General features: G+C 51.5%; 1 protein-coding gene across 2 annotated transcripts; it reads left to right on the top strand.

The window, feature by feature from the left end:
- The first annotated feature begins 3,256 nt into the window (after positions 1–3,256).
- MEIOC (meiosis specific with coiled-coil domain) lies at positions 3,257–19,158 on the top strand. Of its 2 annotated transcripts, none has more exons than XM_051769703.1 (8): positions 3,257–3,354; positions 4,968–5,093; positions 8,033–8,190; positions 8,315–8,419; positions 9,813–11,637; positions 13,478–13,612; positions 15,587–15,767; positions 17,542–19,158. In XM_051769703.1, the coding sequence occupies exons 1-8, from the start codon at positions 3,349–3,351 to the stop codon at positions 17,832–17,834; spliced, it is 2,829 nt and encodes a 942-aa protein (XP_051625663.1). In that variant the 5' UTR covers positions 3,257–3,348; the 3' UTR covers positions 17,835–19,158. The 2 variants fall into 2 exon arrangements, with proteins under 2 accessions (XP_051625663.1, XP_051625665.1); XM_051769705.1 differs by lacking the exon at positions 17,542–19,158 and adding an exon at positions 16,113–17,386.
- Positions 19,159–19,883: the final 725 nt, after the last annotated feature.

The raw sequence follows: 19,883 nt of genomic DNA, 5'->3' as shown, positions 1-19,883 counted from the left end.
CTTAATCTGGCTTTAATTCTGTTCCTGCTCCAAAGAGGCCGTGCGGCAGCTGCTGTAAATGAGGTGCCGTGGCCTCTTCCAACAGCACATCCAATGGCTTAACTGCTTTCCTGGCAGTCCTGTCTGAGCACAGACTGTGGGGATCCAGCCAAACTTTGGGATGTGGATCCATGTGGGACCTGCTCCTGGGATTCAGCTGGAATAGTGCTTCGCTCCAGAGCAGCAGATCCTCCTGGAGACACTGGTGCTGAGAGATGGAAATGGCTCAGCCAGGGAGCTTGTCCCCCTGGGTGATGTTGAGCCAGAGACTCAACATCACCCAGGTTGCACTGTGGTTGCACTTGGAGGGAGGAGGTGGCAAAGGCTCCCACTCCAAAGCTCAGGGCTGTCAGCAAAGCCAAGCCCAACAGCCTGGGATCGACTCAGGGAGCTTTAGTGCCTTAGCAGCCTCTCCCAGCAGCTTCCTGGGGGGGCTGACAGCAGGATAAAATATTAATACTGACTGTAACTGCTGGTTTGCTGCCTAGAACAGGTACCAGAGTCAGCTGTGATCCGGAGGGGAATGCCAAGTCCATGGAGAACTGGCACTGGGGGCACTTTAACACAGAGGGACAGGTGCCTCAGGCCATGGATGTACCTCAGTGCAGAGCACAGGCCTCGGGGATAAAGAAGTGGGGTCGGTGCCTAATCTGCTGTGGGCTGAGCCAAGCAGTGCAAGGATTGTTTTCTCTGTGTGCTGACACCACATTTTCCTCTGCAGCTGGAAAGGTGTCCAGCCAGGAGGTCATCCCTGGCAGAGGCTCTGTTCTCAGCTGTATGGCCTTGAAGGAGTCTCATTCAGTAAGAAATGCAGGAAATGCAGCATACGAATTTGAAGGGAAATAGCTGAGGGGGACAGTGAGGCAGTGGCTGTGCTTCTCCACGTTTCACCATTTCAAAAGGGGGAGAAAATCAAAGTAAAGCTCCCCAAACCAACCACAAAGGTCACACTGGCTCCTCTGCAGACCTGGGATGAAGGGGACTCCAGCTCAACCCTCTCTGCTCCTGAGCCAGCCCCAAAGCCCAGCCCCAAATCCCTGCCCCACAGCCCTGTCCCACAGCCCCAAATCCCTGCCCCACAGCCCTGCCCCAGAGCCAGCCCTTCCCCAGGGCAGGGAGCGAGGGATAGAACTGTGGTCTGGCACACACCATGGAACCAAGACATTCCCTGCTGACCCCCCATCTCCTGGAGTGAGTCCCCTGCTTCCAGCAGACACATCTGTGTCTGGAGTCCCTGGGTGGGTTTAGGAAGGGGCTGGGCAGACCTGGACCCTCAGGCTCACCCCACTGCTCTCCCCACAACCACGTGGGCTGGCAGCAAACACTGAGGATGTGAGAGATGGATCACAGCACACAAGACCACAATTCATAAAATAACATCTGGCCCTATGGGCACGTACTGCCTTCAGCAGCCCAGGCAGGGGTGGCAGCAAAAGTGCTGTCCTCAGAGTCCATAAAAACAGTTTGAGGGGTGCAAACCAAAATAGCTTGAGAAGTGAAAACAAGTAGGGTTTGGCTTCAGGGCTTTTGGGTTTTCCTCAGTCCTTTTCAGTGAGAAAAGAGATGTTCATGCACTTGGCAGAGCATCTAAACCAGCAGCCATGAGGAGAAGAATAAAGAAACACGAGTTGTGATGCAGTGACCCCTCTGCTTGTCCTGGCTCCCCCTGCCAGCAGCTTCCCTGGGGCTTCTCTTCCAGCCCTGGGGCTGCCCAGAGGGGTCTCATCCCACAGACCCCACTGCAGGCACATGGGGATGGCTCTGTTACTGGTGATGGGTGATGGAGAGTTCCTCTTGCTCCCATGGGAGATGTGCAGGACTGAAGAGACCTGGAGACAGCCTGGACCTGGGCAGGGCTGTTAAGGAAACATCCCTGTCCCACCATCCAGGAGCACTCTGGAAGTCACTCCTGCACCACCTGAGCTGGGACCAAAGCCCCTTCACAGCTACACCCCCCACACTCAAGGTCAACCAGGTTTCCTCACCAGCTCCACCCCAGGTTTCCCAGAGCAGAGTCCCAGACATCCAGGTCCTTAAAATAATTTTATCATGGTGTGAAAACTAAATAATAAAATCACAGCTCGAGCTGGTGCCTCCAAGGAGGGACCCCGAAGAAAACCTCCAGAGGGGGGCTGGGGGTGACAGGGGTTGGGGGTGACAGGGGCTGGGGGGGTGACAGGGTCAGGGGAGTGAGGGGGTCTGGGTCTGGGAGGTGACAAAATCCAGAGGGGTGACAGGGTCAGAGGAGAGGCAGGGTCTGGAGGGGTGACAAGATCTGGGGATCTAGGGGCATGGGGGGATGACAAAATCCAGGGGGGTGACAGGGTCTGGAGGAGTGATGTCTGGAGGAGTGACAAAATCTGCAGGGGTGACAGGGTCTGGGGGGGTGACAGGATCTGAGGGAGTGACAGGGCCTGGGGCAGTGATGGGGTCCATAGGGGTGACAGGGTCTTGGGGGTGGCAGGGTCTGGGGAGTGACAAAATCCAAAGAGATGACAGGGTCTGGCGGGGTGACAAAATCTAGGGGAGTGACAAGGTTTTGGGGGAGTAATGGGGTTCTGGTAAGTGACAAAGTCCGGAGGAGTGACAGGGGTTTGGGGGAGTGACATGGCCTAGGGGGAGGGTGACAGGGTCTGGGGGAGTGATAAAGTCTGGAGTGGTGCCAGTGTTTTGGGGGGTGCCGAGGTTTTGGGGGGTGCCTGGCAGTGTTTTTGGGGGTGACTGACAGTTTTGGGGTGCCTGGCAGTGTTTTTGGGGGTGCTGGCAGTGTTTTGGGGGTGCCTGGCAGTGTTTTTGGGAGTGCCTGGCAGTGTTTTTGGGGGTGCTGGCAGTGTTTTGGGGGTGCTGGCAGTGTTTTTGGGGGTGCTGGCAGTGTTTTGGGGGTGCTGGCAGTGTTTTGGGGTGCCATCCCCGCGGCCCCTCAGCCCCGCTCCCTCTCGGTCTCCGGGCGGCCGCTCCCTCAGGGCTCGCCTTTCCCGCCCCGCTGTTTCCGGGCGAACCTTCGCCCCCGCGGCCTCTCATTGGCGGGCGGGGCGAGCCAGCCGTATCCCCATTGGCTGCGCGCCGGCGGGCGCGGCCAATCGCGGCCGCCGCCTCTCTCTCGGCGAGGGCAGATCCGCGTGGAGATCCGAGCGGGGTCACGTGGCGCGGGGGTGCGCGCGGCGGCCGCGAGGCCGCCGATTGGGTGGGGGCCAGGGCGGCGGCCAATGGGGGCGCGGGGCGGGGAGGGGCGGCCGTTAGGCCTGCGCGAGGGCAACCGCCCGAAGTCCCCTCAGGGCGGCCCCGCGCGGGGCGCGCGTCGGGAGAGCCATGGAGGTGAGGGAATGGGACAGGGAGACAGGGATGGAGACAGGGAACGGAAAGAGACGGGACGGGCCCTGCGGCTCCGCCCGTCACACACCCGCCGGAGCTGTCCCGGCTCCGCCCCCGCTGAGGGGACCCCGAAGCCCGGCCAGGATCGTGCCCGCCCCTCATCAGTGTCTGAGCCACGCCGCCCCCCTCCGGGGTCGAGGCCCCGGCGCCCTGCCAGGCGTGTGAGACAGAGCTCAAGCCTGTGGGAAACCCCCCTCTCCGAGTGTTCTGAAAAACACCCATGTGGGGAAAATGGGGAGAAGTTTGGATTTGGGGGTGTCCCAGGGACCTGTAGACGAGGTGGTGGTGGGTGAAAGGTTGGATGTGATGGTCTCAGGGGTCTTTTCCAGCCTGGTTGAGTTTCTGATTCTGAGGGTTCTCCCGTGTTCTATGGGGTCACAAAACATGAGTGATGGGTGTGGCTGTGAACAAGGGTCCCTGAGGGGAAAACAAGGCTGGATGAGCCCAGGCCGTGGGCTGAGCCCAACACTGGCTCTGTGTGTTCGTGGGTTTGGAAAACGTGCCTCAAAACCACAGAAAACTACATAGTTGACTGTGGTGTGAATGAAGATCATGCTGTAGGTCACAGAGGTTTGGTGCATCCTCAGGGACCTGTAGAAGAAGGTGGTTTTAGAGCGCAGAGCTTACTCGGAACACTTCAGAACCCTAACCCTGTGAAACCTTGACTTTTTCTGAATTTAATAATCATTCCAAATGAGCTGCTGTGGTAATGTGATGCCAATAACGTCACTTTTGTATTTGTTAGCTAGAGGGGTTCTTAGCCAGCCAGTGCAAGTTTCTGTAGTGTACCTCACCCTCTGGAGAAGGGAAGGAGACCTCTCAGTTTTTGTTTGTTCCCATTCCTTGCTCCTGCTGGCCCATGGTTTCTGGCTCTTGCAGGGGGTGATGGGCAGGGGGGTCTCTCAGGTGGGAGTTGTTTCTCCCATAGTTCCAGAAGGGAGCAGATTTCCACCAGAGCTCCCAGTGTGTGTATTATAGCAAAGTTTTAGCTCATGGCATGTGGAAATGCACCCCCTGCCTGCAAGCGACGTAAACAATGTGATGGGAGCAGGGATGGAAGGACCAGAGGTGCCCAGGAATGTGTGGAAGGCTGAAGGATGACTCTGCTGCCATTGGTCAAAGGGTTCCCTGCCCATGGCAAAGGGTTGGACTGGATGAGCTTTAAGGTCCCTTCCAACCCAAACCATTCCATGACTCCATGAGCATTCTCCTGCTCCTGTGGCTGATGTTCCTTTGTGGTGGCTCTAATGTTGGGAAGCTCAGCTTGTGCAAACAGGGAGAGTGCAGGTTTCCTCTTGATCTCTGAACACCTTTTGAATTTCTTGTGCTTTGGTGGGTTCAGCTCTTCTTTAAGGGTAAACATGGAAGTGTTTCACATCAATACATAGAGCTGATTCCTCGAAAACTCCGATGGAACAGAATCCACCGGTAAATAAAAGTGTCAAAGCAATTAACATTGGTGTGAAATCCCCAGCTCTCAGCTCTGTGTACAGTTTGTATGGATGATGATGTCCCAGTGTATGCTGATGTCCCTGTGCCCTTTCCTGTCCCTGCAGCCCAGCGTGGCGTTCCGAGGTGGCAGCCGCTGCTGGGGCAGCGCGGAAGCCGGCGGGAGGCCCACGGACGTGTTCGGCGCCGGAATGCCGGGCTCAGGCTCACTCTATGGCTGCTACAAATCACAGGTCCAGTTGGCTCTGAGTTCTTCTTTGGGTCTCTGTGAGAGTTTGGGTTGCTTGTAAACAAAATAGGCAGAATGTGTTTCTAAAGCAGTTGCTTGTTCTGGTGAACGTAAATCACCGCGTTTGATTTAAGGGTGATAAACATCCATGGCTGTAACGTTCACCAGAGGGGACAGTGGCTTTTCTGGTGCAGTCAGAGGTGGAGCAATAAGGTTTGTAGATTAGTATTTCACTGTGTTCTTTGTTTTTCTGTTGGCATAAACAGTTGTAGACAAAGTGAGGAGCAAAGTTTTAGGAAAACTGGGAAGTCCATAAGAAGAACCTTAGCTATTTCCACAGATATTTCTGTGGCACATGACCGGTGTAGAGTTCAAGTGTTCTTAGTCTGACCAGTAGAAAGTGCCAGGACAGTTAAAGAAATCAGATCTCTCTTGGAATTTTTGCCTTTAATAGCCATAAACTTACACTGAGGTAGAAGACTCAAATGAAAATTCATTCCCACCACCTTCAAGACCAGACCTGGTACTTAGTCCATCCAGGATTTTGTGGTTTCGCCCAGCAATTGGGCACCTTTTTGTGCTTACAGACAGGGGAACCCAGATGTGTGGCAGAGACGTGTGTCTGTGGTTAGGCAGAAAGCCTCACTGGGATGAAACCTGGCTTTGTGGGAGGCTTCCTGTTGCTGCCAGACTACTCTGCTCCACGAGGGAGCATATCATGTGTCTTTAACATTCAACCCTGCAAAAGCACCATTAGTTAATTTTTTCACTTACTGAGAGCTAAGAAGGCCGATTGTGCTTAAACCAAACAGGCAAATACTCTTTTTCACCTAATTGGGAACCTTTCCTCAAGAAAAGAATTGGCTGTAAGTTTTCTTCAGTAGCTTAAATAACCTGTCATGATGGGGAGAAAGGAGCTTTCTCCTGACCCCTGTCAGGGATCATCTGTTAGAAACAGGAGCAGATGTTTTAGGCTGACAGTGTTGACAATTTTAGGAACTCTCTAAACGCGGAAGATGAGTCAGGTTGAGAAAGGAGACATTGTTCATTCTGCACAGGGTGCAAGGTGGAATTTTTCCAAAAATGAAGCACACCGAGGAGTAAAAAGTGAGAGAATTTATACACTAAGGTTTACATAAACCCGCCTACCTAACCCAGAGCTCCTGCCTACCTACTGCAGAGTCCCTGAGCCTGCACAGCCTTAGGCAACACTTCATAGAATCAACGGGGTTGGAAAAGACCTCCGAGATCAAGTCCAACCCTTTGATCCAACCCCACCTGGATCCAGTGGTTCCCAGACCGTGGCACTAAGTGCCACATCCAGTCTCATCTTAAAAGCCTCCAGGGATGGTGAATCTACCCCCTCCCTGGCCAGCCCATTCCAATGGCTGATTGCTCTCTGTAAAAAATTTCTTCCTAATATCCAACCTAAACCTCCCCTGGCACAGCTTAAGACTGAGCCCTCTTGTCCTACTGCTGCTTCCTGGGAGAGGAGACCAACCCCCCTGGCTCCCCCCTCCTGTCAGGGAGTTGTAGAGAGTGAGGAGGTCTCCCTTGAGCCTTCTCCTCTCCAGGCTGAGCCCCCCCAGCTCCCTCAGCCTCTCCTCACAGCACTTGTGCTCCAGTCCCTTCCCCAGCCTCGTTGCTCTCCTCTGCACCTGCTCCAGCCCCTCCATGTCCTTCCTGAACTGAGGGGCCCAGAACTGGACAGAGTACTCGAGGTGTGGCCTCACCAGCGCTGAGTACAGGGGCAGAATCACTTCCCTGGTCCTGCTGCCACCCTGTTCCTGAGCCAGGCCAGGATCCATTGGCCCTCTTGTCCCCCTGGGCACACTCTGGCTCCTGTTCAGCTCCCTGTCCATCCCCACTCCCAGCTCCCTTCCTACCTGGCTGCTCTCCAGCCCCTCTGTCCCAGCCTGGAGCTGCCGGGGGTTGTTGTGGCCAAAGTGCAGGACCCGGCCCTTGGCCTGGTTGAACCTCATCCCGCTGGAATCAGCCCAACTCTCCAGCCTGTCCAGGTTCCTCTGCAGAGCCCTCCTGCCTTCCAGCAGATCAACACTCCCCCCCAGCTTGGTGTCATCTGCAAATTTGCTGATGGTTCACTCGATCCTCTCATCCAGATCATCGATAAAGATTAAACAGAACTGGGCCCAGCACTGATCCCTGGGGACACCACTGGTGACTGGATCCCAACTGGATGCAGCACCATTCCCACCACCCTCTGGGCCCAGCCCTCCAGCCAGTTCCTAACCCAGCACAGGGTGCCCCTGTCCAAGCCGTGGCTGCAGCTCTTCCAGGAGTGTGCCATGGGAGATGGTGTCCAAGGCTTTGCTGAAGTCCAGGCAGACACATCCAGAGCCTTCCCCTCATCCACCACCTGAACATAAAAGGAGATGAGGTTGGTCAGACAGGACCTGCCCTTCCTGAACCAGTGCTGTGCCTGTCTGGGCCTCTTTGGGGGTCTCTGGAGGTGGTCTGGGGAGGTGCCCCCTCCTCAGTTTCAAGCCGGCTCAGCTCAGGACACACGGAAGCCAAGGCTGAGTGCCAGAGGTGTGAGCTGCAGCTCCAGGGCCACATCTTCTCAAACCATTGCCAAGCAGGACAGAAATACAAAAGCTTTCCATAAGCATTAAAGCAACAGCTGTTTAACACACCTGAGAACATGTGTTTGTATTCAAAAGAGGGGTTAAAGGTGAGAATGATGCCATCAGCTTCCATCTGCCACAGAGAGCAAAGGGAGGGACAGAGAATTCTGCTTAAAGATTCAGAGAATCCTACTTAAAGATACGGGTAATTCTGCTTAATTTTTGTGTTCCCAGTGTGTGGATCTTGGTTCTCATGTGCTGGTTCCTCCAAGAACCTGGTTATATCTGCATAGAACGGCAAAATGACAGCTTGATGTGTTTAATACTAAATCAGTGCTTTTATTTACATTAAATGCAGAATGAAGAAAATGTGGAGTTACCTCAGACCTACAGCTCTTCCCTTTCAACATCAGAGTACTCTGCACCCATGGACCCTTCCTTCTTGTACCCCCCCTGGTCTACATGTGCAGATGACAGCAAGCAGCCCTCCGCTCCTCAGCTTAACCTGAAGCCCAGGTAGTCATCCTCGGCAGGGAGTGTGTGTGGGTGGAGTAGATGGATTAGATTTGTTTGTTTCATTTAACTTAGGAAATCCTTTGAATGAAGGAATTGTTTTAATTAATACCCACTTGGTTTTCAGGATTCAGCCCGAAAGGAACGATTATGGCAGTGAAACAGATTTATATGGACTCGTGTCAAACATCCTGGAAGAACAAGACAAACCACAGCCGTGCTTTGCTGAGGGGTGAGTGTGGTGCAGGTGCTGCTGCTGAGGTGTTCTCTGACAGGAACTCCCCTCCCTGATATCACTGTGCTCATTAATTGGCTTCACATCTGCTGCTGCCCAGACCTCGTGCTTCTCCTTCCTTCCCCTTCCTTCCAACATTTCGTTTGGGATCCTTGCAGTCTTTTCTCCGGGCACTCAGATTGCTTGGCAGCTTCTGGCTCTCTGGTATTTACAGAACTTGTTAATTGGCATTTTCAAAATAAGGCCTTAACGAGTGTTGTGGACATGCTGTATTCAAATAAATCCCTTGGATGTATGCCTTGGCCTCTTGTCTTTTAAATCAAGACTGAATTCAGGCTTGAGGTTTCTGTCTTAATTAATGTCAATTCACAGAAAGAATACACAAATCAGACTCCTTCACACTGTCCTGAAATGGCAGGGGAGAATTCCATGCAAAATGAATGTTTCTTGCAGTTTGTGCTACCTAAGCAATATTTGCGTATCTAAATGTCAGGTTTATTTTGCCTATATTCCTGCACCAGGAGGGACAATTAGATAGTCATAACCACATGACACAGAAGGATGCAGGGCCAGCATCCCCAAGATATTTTCAGAGTTCCCTGTCTTTTCCACATCTAAGAGGCAAGAGAGGGAACCCAACTCTCAGGTTCCCAATGCAGGCACTGCTTTTTCTTTCTGTCTTCCCAAACAATTCCAGGGATTTCTATATGTGTGCTGAGTTATGTGGCTGGAATGAGGGAAAACTTCACAGAGTCAATCTTGGTCATGAGATAACTCAGTAATTCCTTTGCTTTGGTCAGGCAGGGCTGGAATTCTGTTTTCAGTACTCCCAGATTTGGCCTGCAGTGACTTCCAGGCACAATTTCCCTTTTACTTAGTCTGTTTACAGTTTTCCTTGTCAGTGAGGGATAGATTGTCCTGGTTAATTTCTGGTGATTGGTGGAAGGAAGGGAAGTGTGCTGAGATGCTGCCCCTGGCTCTACCTGCAGGAAGCAGTGCAGGCCAGTGTAAGGCACAAGTGAGGTGAGAGAGAGAAGCTTTTTCTGGAGTGCTGGGACATGGCTTGGGAAGGCTGAGGGCAGGAGGATTTCGGTGGGGATGGACAGTAACTCTCCTGACAGCACTGATGGACCCTGATTTGGTCTGTACACGTCTCTTGCAGCTTAAAGGTGTGGCCATAGCTCCTGAGCTGTGGGGGTGGGTTTTCAAGGCAGAATCAGTTTTCTCAGCTGGGTGAGGGAAACTGGAGAGGACAGGAATGGGTGAAAGTTGAAGTCAGACATCTTGGAACGATTAGGGAGGAACTGGGTTCTTAAACCTCCTTTTGTGTCTGGGAATGAAGAGCAGCCCCACGGGGTGGACTCTAACTGTGCATTTCTTGTTTCCCAAGGAGTTGCCCTCCCACCCTGAAGTCGGTATGGCCAGTGAATGCGAGCAGAATGGACCACCACGACCTGCTGGCAGAAAGCAGGCGTGCTGCAGCTGTCCCACAGCAGGGCTTCTACAGCAGTGAGTCTGTCCCTGCTGCTGACAAGCAGTTCCTGGCCAGTGCCAGCTTGGTGTCCCAGCAGAAAGCAGACGACTGTTACCGCGGCTTTGCCGGCGTGGAGCTGGAAGAGCAGAGCCTGTACCCTCCCAGGGGTGAGCGTGCCAACATGCAGAGTAACGAGGGTGTGAAGACTACTCCTGTGTATCAGAACTACCCCTACCTGAAAAACACCTTTTTACCCCAGGCTGGGTACTCAGAAGCAATCAAAGACTCAGGAGCTGATGCTTATTCTTACGGAAGGGAGAAGATGTGTCCCAAGGGAGCAGACGCACAGGTGCACCCAAAGCGGGCAGAAACATTCCTTCCACAGTGTCACAGATACAGTGAAAGCACAGATTATAGCAGATACACTGAATATTCTCATGCTGGTAAGGCAAAGCCCAACAAGAGCACCAGTTGTAGCCTCCAAGAAAATAGAAAGGTGGTAAATGGAACCCCCGAGGCACCATCTCTGGATGCAGAGCCCTATGCTAAATTATTTCAAGTTAAATCAGGAACTCAGAAAAAATTTGAAGATACAATTTCAGATCAGCATGACTTTACATTTCCCAAGTCTGTAGGACTTGTATCAGAAAAACAGTTTGCAAACGAACCTTCCTTCAGCACTGATTTTGGGCAAAAAATTGAATACGGACTAAAGTCTTTTGCAGCTTGTCCAGGGAATAATGGTATGGAAAAGCAGCAGTTTTCCAAGGCCGATCTTCAGAATCCTGAATTCTATAAATCACTCTCACTGTTGCCCAATGCAGCAGTGCCTTCAGCAGGCTCTAGTGCGAGGCCAGCGTGGATGAACATCCAAACCAAACCCGCTGCTTCCAGCCCCTTCCAGAATCCAAGTCCTTTGTTGAAAGTGAGTAATCAGTCACCTGCATTTCCAAAAAGCTCCAGTCATTCTAATGATGTTTTTCAGTTGCCATCTTCAAATTTGCCTTTAAATTGTAATTTACTTCACAAGTACTGTCAAGACAACCCATTTCTCTCCGGCCTCGACTTGGGTTACAGTGCTGCGGAACGAGCTCGGGCGGCTGCGTGTGTGGAAGCCCTGGTTAGGGGTGGAGAAGAGAACCTCATCGAGTACCTCAGTGAGAAGAAGCTGAAGCAGCCAAATGGATTCTGTGACAGTTACTTGGCTCAGCAGTTTGGGATCATTGACAATCCGAACAAACAGCGTTTCCAGCTGAAGCCGCAGAGCGAGCACTGTGACCTGGAAGGACAGAACCAGGCAGATGGGGTGTTGCAAGACATGTACCAAGAGCTCTTGGAGTCTCAGGGGCAGCTCCATCTCAGGGCAGGGAGCGGGGACAGCAATGCCATCAATCCTGGCAGCAGCCTGCAGGCTCCAGGCATTCCCAGCTGCGTGGTGGGAGACTTGAGGCGGAACCGGCAGCTGGGCTCTGGCACGTTCCCTGTGAGATCCGCTCACCTCCTGGGCCGTTCCGTGGTGCCTCTGGTGGAGCCTCACACCTTGTTCTCCCAAGATGACCTCAAACGCCTCTACCCCTGTTTCACAGACAAGATGTACAGTGACAGTGCTCTCTCTGGTTTCGTGTCAGCATTTGGATTTCAGAAGCAAGTGAAGAACCGCAGTGGCCCTGCCAGCGAGCTGCACGTGAGGCTGGAGGAGTGCTATGAGCAGTGGAGAGCTTTGGAGAAGGAAAGGAAGAAGGTAAAAAATCCCAAACTAAATTAACATCACAGATTTGATGTAGATGTCATCCTGCTTAGTGCAGTCGCAGGTGGTTGTGCTGTTGGGAGTTGAAATGTTTAACGGGACTTCAAAGTTACAAGTTTGCTTCCCTGTATGTTTGGGACTGAAAAGGGAGGGTGTGGAGGTTTGTAGCCTGCTGGGAGTGTAACTAACATTGTATGGAACGTTGCACTTAAAGCAGGAATTCAGGGGCTTTTCCAGTCTCAGGGTTGGGGCTGGGGAAGGCGTGTCCGTGAGTAACAAAGATATGTTACACCTTATTTATTAATACAGTAAATACAGTTTCTTTCCATTCGATTTCTTAGGTGCTACAATGAGTTCTCACCTTCTGTTTCCCTGAAGGTTTAAACCTAAGGTGTATGTGAAGGGGCTCTTTTTTTCCCCCAGAAACAGAAGCTGAAGAAAGAGTCATTCAGTTGAAACCCTTGAACTAAAAGGCTCAGGTAGTGCTGTGTGAAGCCCTGCTAAAAGCAATTGCCCTTTTTGGTCAGCAGCAATAGGAAAACTTGTCCTCATTTCACCAGTTGGATGGGATTTGAATTTCAGTACATGGGACTGTCTGTGGGTTACCTGGCAATAGTGGGGCCTTTGGGAGCTCTCCTGTGCCAGCCCCCCAAAGAAACCTAATTTCAAGGGGATGTAACACAGGGGGGTTTTGCTGAAGTGTTTCCTGAGAAAAGCCAATGGTTGCTTTGAATAGAGGTGCTGGGGGAGAGTGAGCCCAGCTTGAGGAGGGGAGATGATGTCTGGGGTGCATGGAAAAGTGCAGGGGAGGAGGAGTTGGCATGTGCATGGCCAGGGGATGGTGGGGAAGATTTGGCTGCAGTTTTGGCATAGAACCACCAGATGGTTTGGGTTGGAAAGGACCTTAAAGCCCATCCAGTGCCACCCCCTGCTGTGGGCAGGGACACCTTCCACCAGCCCAGGTTGCTCCAAGCCCCCTCCAACCTGGCCTTGGACACTTCCAGGGATGGGGCAGCCACAGCTTCTCTGGGCAACCTGTGCCAGGGCCTGACCACTCTCACAGGGAATATTTTTTCTAATATCCAGTCTAAACCTACTCTCTCTGTGTGAAGCCATTGCCCCTTGTCTTGGCACTCCATGCTCTTGTAAATAGTGAACCACTATGAAACCACCCAAGAAATGCACCCAAGAAAAGCAGATTTAGCTAATTAGATGTTGTGATGGATGTTTCAGAGTGACATAACAAGGGAGTCAAAGAGACTGACATTTGAAGCCTTGCAATCAGGTTTCAGAGTAATTTTCTGATGGTTTGGGTTGGAAGAGACCTTAAAGGCCATCCAGTTCCACCACCCTGCCCTGGTCAGGGACACCTTCCACTAGACCAGGGTGCTCAGAAAAAAAAATCTTTCTGTAGTTTAAGTAATCTTTACAAAATTAGGTAAATTGCTGACTGAGACAGTTTTAATTTATGTGTGAAATCCACATCTGTTTGGTCATTTTTTTTCCCTGTAATTCTGACTTGCCTCCATTTTATTTCCAGGCAAAACCAGTACAGGCTGTAGTCAGAGTGAGCAGACATAGCACTGCTGGAACACGGTGTGTTGGCATGATTGCTTTAGTTGCACTGCTTTGAGTAAAGCAGTTGTTCACTTAAAGCAGGTGATTGTCTCACCAAAGGGTTAAATCCCAAATGCCTGAATCCTCATTATCTCCTTTAAAAAAATCCAAAACCCTGAGGGGAAGAAATGGAATATCTGATATTTTTTCTTGTTTCTGTAATAAAGCACACGCTGCACGTACATTCTGAGGGAGTTGTTCTTTTGTTCTCCTGCAGACTGAATCAGCTCTTGCTAAGAATTTCCAAGGGAAAAAGGTTTCCAGTACTAACAACATTCCAATTCCAAGACTGACATCAAATCCATCAAGAGTCGATCGCTTAATTGTGGATCAGCTACGGGAACAAGCCAGAGTGAGTTGTAGGACTAAAAAAAAAATCTATTGAACTTATCCTGCAGAACTTAGAGTACAGTGTGAGATAGGCAAGATGATCAGAGCAGCTTTTCCCAAAATAGCTTTGTTCTGTGCAGGGAATAACATTTCAGCAGATCCTGCTGGAGTTTCTGCAGCTCCAGGATCCCTGTGCTGTTACCAGGGAGCCTCGGAGGGCTGAGGCTCAGGGTTACATCCCCACGTGCCCAGAGGATGTGGGTTCTGGTGCAAGAGCTGCACGTGGTGCCAGCACCCAGCCCTGGAGCCTGTGCCTGCACAGCTCTCAGATGTGCTGCATTCTCAGAGCTCAGCAGGGAGGTGTTCACTGTGGATTTGTAGGCACTGGGTTGGAGGAGGTATTTGTGGGGAAAAGCAAGTTTAATTAATGTTTGAAAGACTTTGATATATATTTGCTTGAGATTCTGTTATTTTTTAATGCAGAATGGTTATTTGATGCAATTTCAGCCTGAATTTCTGTTGTTAGTTTGCTGCTTAATCCAGAGAGCCATAACCTGTAGGGCAAGTGTGACTGGGGTCTGCTGAGCTGCAGTGGCTCTGTGCAGCCCTGGGGAGGCAGCAGCTGGCAGGGTTCTGCAGGGAATGAGCACAAACCCTGAGCTGCCAGCAGGGTGCTGAGGGGCTGCTGTGCCCCTCCTGAGGCCCAGAGCCAGAGCCAGGGTGCTGGTGCTGCAGGAGGAGAAGCAGAGACAAGAGCTGTCCCTGCCAGGGGCTGTGGGCTGAAAGGGTTCTGGGAAATGCTGGATTTGGAGGCAGCAGGAGTGAGCAGCAGGATATCCTACTGGCCTCACACAGGTGGAATAATCCCTGGGGCTGTGTCTGCTCACAGTCAGGGTATTCACCCAGCAGGGAGAGCACAGGCAAAGACCTTTAAAACTCCATCCCAAAAGAACAGGGTTGGGAAGGTTCCACGTTTAGAAGGCTTGCCTGTCCTTGCCCTGGTACCTTAAACCTGCCTCTAAAACAGGACTCCCTCCTCTGCAGCCATTTGAGAAACCAAACTTCAGGGTATAGAATCTCAAATTCTTGTTAGCAACTGTTGGCAACTGAGAAGTAGTTTTAAGGATGCTCAAAAGCACAGTGGGGCTGTTGAACCTGGGTTCTAACATCAGACAGCTCAGTGATGGTCAGAGAGGAACAAAAGTTGGAGTGGAAGCTGAGTTGGCTCAATCTGGGATTAACTCTTCGTGGTGTGGAGCATCCAGTTAAATTCTCTTGGAGATCACACCCTTTACTTTGGATACTTTAGGCAATCAAGTGTAGCCATGGCCCAAGGAACATTACCACTTGGGGATTTTTAGTCTTACCTCTTTCTGCAAAGCACTGACCAGGTTCTCAGTGCTCTGGGAACGTGGCTGAGCAGTCACTCACCATGGGGAAACCCAGTGATGTGACTGGTGTAGGATAAACAAGACAGCAAAGATGCAGATTTTCAGTGGAGCAAAGAAACCTGAATGTTTGTGCTCAGCTCCTTTAGTGCTGAGAGTTCATCCCAAAAGCCAGCCCACACGTGTGGTTCCACAGCAGCCTTCCCTTTCCCAGTCCAGCTGCCCTGCACAGCACAAGGGGATCACCCAGGAATTGCAGCAGTGCTGCAGGAAGGGAGGACCCCAGTGCTCTGGATTCAGGGAAATGCATGTTGTCATGGAACCACCTCCTGTTCCAGGGATGTCTCAAAGCTGCACAGATCTGTTATTAACCAGTGGGCTGGGGGTCCTCGTGTGGGAGTATTGTAGCCTTGCTGTTGTGCTGCAGCTTCAGGTTTGGAGATGAACAAATCCCGGGTAAGAACTTAAAATTGCTTCAGCTATAACTTTATGAACTGTTTCAAAGGAAAATAATGGTTATCATTAACCTCGTCCTCTAATTAGCGAGTTCTCTGGTAAGTGTAGGTGAGCAGGGTGTGACCTCCTGTAACGTGTGCACTGTTGGGCAGGTTGTGACCTTACTGGGGAAGATGGAGCGTCTTCGCAGTTCCCCCCTCCATGCCAACATCTCCACTGCTCTGGACAAACACCTGGAGTCCATCCATGTGGTGCAGGCCCGGAGAAAGGATGAGATTGTGAACCCTTCCAACCGGCAGCGGCACGGCCCGCCCCGCTGCCAGGATGAGAGAGGTGAGCTGGGCTGGGGAGCGTTTGGAGGGTACCTGGGAAGTTGTGCACATGGTGCAAGGCTGCAAAAAATAAGGGAGGGGGATTGTATTCAAGTTTTAGTTTATTTTTCAGTGTTGGAGCTTTGCCAAAGGCAGACTGGGTGGGGTTTGGATGAGGATTTGAGGGGACACTGAAACTGGGGTTTAGAGATAAATGGGTTAAATCACTTTAGAGTGTGTTTATTCAATTAATGAACTAGCAAGGAGTAGAAATTAGTGGGGTTTTTTGGTAACACACTCAGGGTTTGGAGATGATATTAAGCTATTGCCTCTTTTTTCTCCCTGTCCCTCATATTCCTGTTCCCAGCAACTCTTCAGCTCTGCCTTTGTGTAGAACTTCCCTAGTATTTCCATGCTGAATCTGCCCAAAGAGACAGAGATGGCCTTGGGTTACAGATGGATTTCCTCTTCAAGCTTGTTCTGTCATAGACTGGCATAAATATAAATCATATTTTGGACGGATACACAAAAATACATTGGTCAGAATGTTTTCATTCTTAATGGTATCCAAAATAAGCCAAATACTCAGCTTAATCTCTCACTAGTGCACAGGCAGAGTGGCAGGTTCCCTTGTCCTGTAGGTGGGAGTCAGGATAAATTCCTGCTCCCTGACCTCCTGCCTTGTGTCAAAAGCTGTCTGACATTTCTGAGTCCTCTGATCTCTTCTGCCTTCCTTTCCACATCTGAACTACAGGGATTATTTTACTTCTTTGGAGTGTCCCACCATGCAGTTCTGTCATTCCCAAGTTTACCTCAAAAGATAAATCACAGCAGGTTTTTTTTTCAGCTGTTCACCGTCATTCTTGTTTCTGTTTACCTTGACTGAAGATTATGGGACTTGTTAAGGTGAAGGGTGGTTTTTTTGGGTGTTGAAGCCCTTGAAAATAATTGGCTCTGGCTTTACCTGGCACTACCACATCTGTGAGCTCTTTGGAACAGGATAGTATGGGAAAGAGTTGGAGTGGAGAGGAGAGGGAGCCTGGGGCAGCAGTTGGAGAGGATTTTTCAAACAGTAAATTATTGAATGCAGTAACTGTATTTGCTGTGTGTCTGGGAAAGCCTTGAGGGAAGGGCCTGAAGCTGCACAGCTCCTCTCTTTGGCAGAGCTTTCTTGTTAATGGTTTTGGTTTGTTTGGGAGCAGGTCTTCCCTGGCCCAGCCCTGTTCCTACAGCACCTTTCTCTTCCATCTATCATGGAATTACAGGATGGTTTGGGTGGGAAGGGATCTTAAATCCCATCCCATTCCACCCCCTGCCATGGGCAGGGACACCTTCCACTTGACCAGGTTGCTCCAAGCCCCCTCCAATCTGGCCTTGGACACTTGCAGGGCTGGGGCAGCCACAGCTTCTCTGGGCAACCTGGGCCAGAATAACAGGACCACTGCCCACGTGGCCCTTTACAGCACTGGGGTACCACACCCATTTACAGAACGTGACCTGTCTGCTTCACCCAGTGCTCCAAACAAGCTGCTCCTTCCCCTGTCACACAGATTTCTTGGCAGGGCAGGTGGAGGACCCGCCTGTGCCCCTGAGTGTGTGTGCACAGAGCACCCCAGCCCTGGTGTGCAGGGCAGCGGGAGGGGCTGCAGCACCCTCAGCACTCAAACCACAGAAATTCAGGTGCAGCTCTTACACACTTGTACAGAGCCAGGCAAGGTCAGAGCTCCGAGGGCCCGAGGTGTGGGCTGAGGGGGCCCCAGCAGGGTGGCAGCACTAAAGGGCCCTTTCCCCCGCAGTGGTGCTGGCTCTGGCCGTGGCACTCCGAGCGCTGTGCCAGGCCACGCGCAAGGTCCGGACCGTGCTGTGGTGCGCCCTCCAGATGACCCTGCCCAAACCCTCCGCTGGAAAACGGGCCCGGGACAGAGTCCCCCAGGAGCTGGCACCGACTGAGGAGAAGCGACTGGAAAGCGCCGCGGGCGCGGCCCCGGCCCCGCGGGGGCTGAGGGAGGTGGGCACAGAGGGAGCCCCCGCGCCCTGCACAGACCTGCTGCGCGGGGGGTACGAGAGAGGGGACGCCAGCGCCTCCTAATCTCTGATTCCTTTTGGTTGCTTCAAAGTTTCAACTGCTAATGTTCGTATTTAAAACTGTATCTTGACGAGAAGTGAGTGCCTTAAGGGCTCTCAGGTTAAGCTGTTAACAGGCAGGGTCAGATTGTTGTAAAGCCAAACTGGTGAATGTTAACTTAAAAAAATAATCACACTAATTCATTAACAGCCAAGATATTATTTATCTCCTGCGGGTGAACCCTGGTGTCCAACTCTCCCGATAACTTTTTAGTTTTGCTTTTGGAAATAAGTTTTTAAATAATGGTTCTTAGAGACTGTGGCGTGATGGGGTGTGAGATTGGTGTCAGATCACATTGTAATGTATTACAGTTTCCTTATCGAACTAAAACCTGGAAACAGGAGGAAAAAAGGCTAAGAATACCCAATATTCATGTCAAATTAGATATTTAAAATACAAATATTTATAAACTTGAGATTTTAGAATCTATGTTTGGGAAAGGAGATATGCACCAGGTTCCACTAAATTACCAATTATTGCTGTGTGAAACCATGAATGTAGTGAATGTGTTCGGATATTTGGGCATGCTCTTGGGAACAAAGGAACCTCTGTTTTAAAGTATTTAAGCTTAATCAAACTACGACAGGCACACAGGATTGTCCTGCAGAGCTGTGCAGCAGCTGCAATAATGAGCGTTGTTTTTAATGAATTTAAATTTGGAAGAGGTAGCGCAAAGTTCTGAAACTTGGGTTTTCTTGAAGTTAGTCTTTCACTAGTTTGGTTTGAAATTTGATTGTCGGCTTTTAGACTTCTTTGTTCCCCTCTGCCTTTGGGCAGCTCCCAGCACTGGTGTTTCCTGCAGCTCAGTCTGTAGGAACAGGAGTGGCTGATTCACCGTGTGCTCGAGGAGGAGGAGGATCCACCCTTGGGACATCGTGGGGTAAAGTCACTGAGCTGTCTGTGCCTGGACAGCCTGGTACTGCCAGGGCTCTGTTCTTCCTGTGCTGGGAATGCTGGTGGGCAGAAGGGGTGATGGCACCATATAAATTGCCACTGGATGATGTGACAGGAGCGACTGCGGAAGGCTCAGCAGAAGGTGGGTGAGCGTGTGATCACTGCAATGACCAGAAGCGCTGCCAGGGTGAGTGTTTTGGGGCAGAACAAGCACAACTTCATAGCAGTCACTGCACTGGGGTTTGTTCAGTTTAACCCAGGCTGTGTTGATGTTAAAGCAAAACTGACTGTACTGGCTGGAGTCGTCTGTAGGAAATAAATTCACTTTTGCTGAAGAGCTTTTGTTCTGTCAGTGTGTTCCCAGGCCGGGTTCCTCAAGCCTGAGCTGCTACTGGAGGTGAAACCTTCAGTCTTTTATGGAAGTGTGTTTAGGGGGATAAAGCAAAGGGGATGCTGAAATCATGGAGAGAGCCATACCCATACCGATGGAAACACAAAGGGAGCCAGAGTGGGAATTTCCTTTCTCTGCAAGTGTCTCATTGTCTCCCAGCTTTGCATTGCCAGGGAAAGCTGATGCAGCAATTCCAGCATCTGCACTGGGATTCTTAGGAGTGAGTCCAGAATATTCCTGCTCTATAAATAACTCCCATGTGTTGGTGCCAGCCATGCACTGCTGACTGTCCTGGATGGGCACCAGTGGAGCAGCAGCACTCTGAGCTCCAGAGGCTGAGTCGGTGCCTGCCCGGGAGCCCAAACTGCTGGTGTGGGAAGGGGGGGCCACTCTGGGGGGCAGAGGGGACAACAGCCCAGGGGGGCAGGGAGGGGCAGCCCTGCAGCCTCACGCGCTGGGAAGCATCAGCTCCCTTGGGGTTCCCAACACCACCGGCTGCTGCCATGGTGCTGCTCCTGGCTGCAGTGCCCCAGGACAGGGCTAGAAGCTGAAGGGCTGGACCTCCCCTTGCTCCTGATCCTTGTCCCTGACAGGGCCTTTCCTAACAGCAGAACGAGGCCTTGGCCAGCCGGACACACCAGCCCAGCCCAGCCCAGCCCGTGCCCAGCTGAGGGTGCAGGGGACAGCGGTACCTGCAGAGGGAACTGCTGGGCTGAGGGAGCCTGTTC

This window comes from Manacus candei, unplaced genomic scaffold (assembly GCF_025592945.1).
Source record: "Manacus candei isolate 608988 ecotype Guabito, Panama unplaced genomic scaffold, ASM2559294v1 h1tg000112l, whole genome shotgun sequence".
NCBI lineage: Eukaryota > Metazoa > Chordata > Aves > Passeriformes > Pipridae > Manacus > Manacus candei.
This window is presented reverse-complemented; position numbering and strand designations above follow the sequence as displayed.

Bases quoted from the DNA above. Each gene is read 5' to 3' on its own strand.
- MEIOC (XM_051769703.1), top strand. The intron at 8,420-9,812 runs GTGAGTGTGGTG...TTGTTTCCCAAG, and splicing joins CAGCCGTGCTTTGCTGAGGG to GAGTTGCCCTCCCACCCTGA. The intron at 13,613-15,586 runs GTGAGTTGTAGG...ACTGTTGGGCAG, and splicing joins AGCTACGGGAACAAGCCAGA to GTTGTGACCTTACTGGGGAA.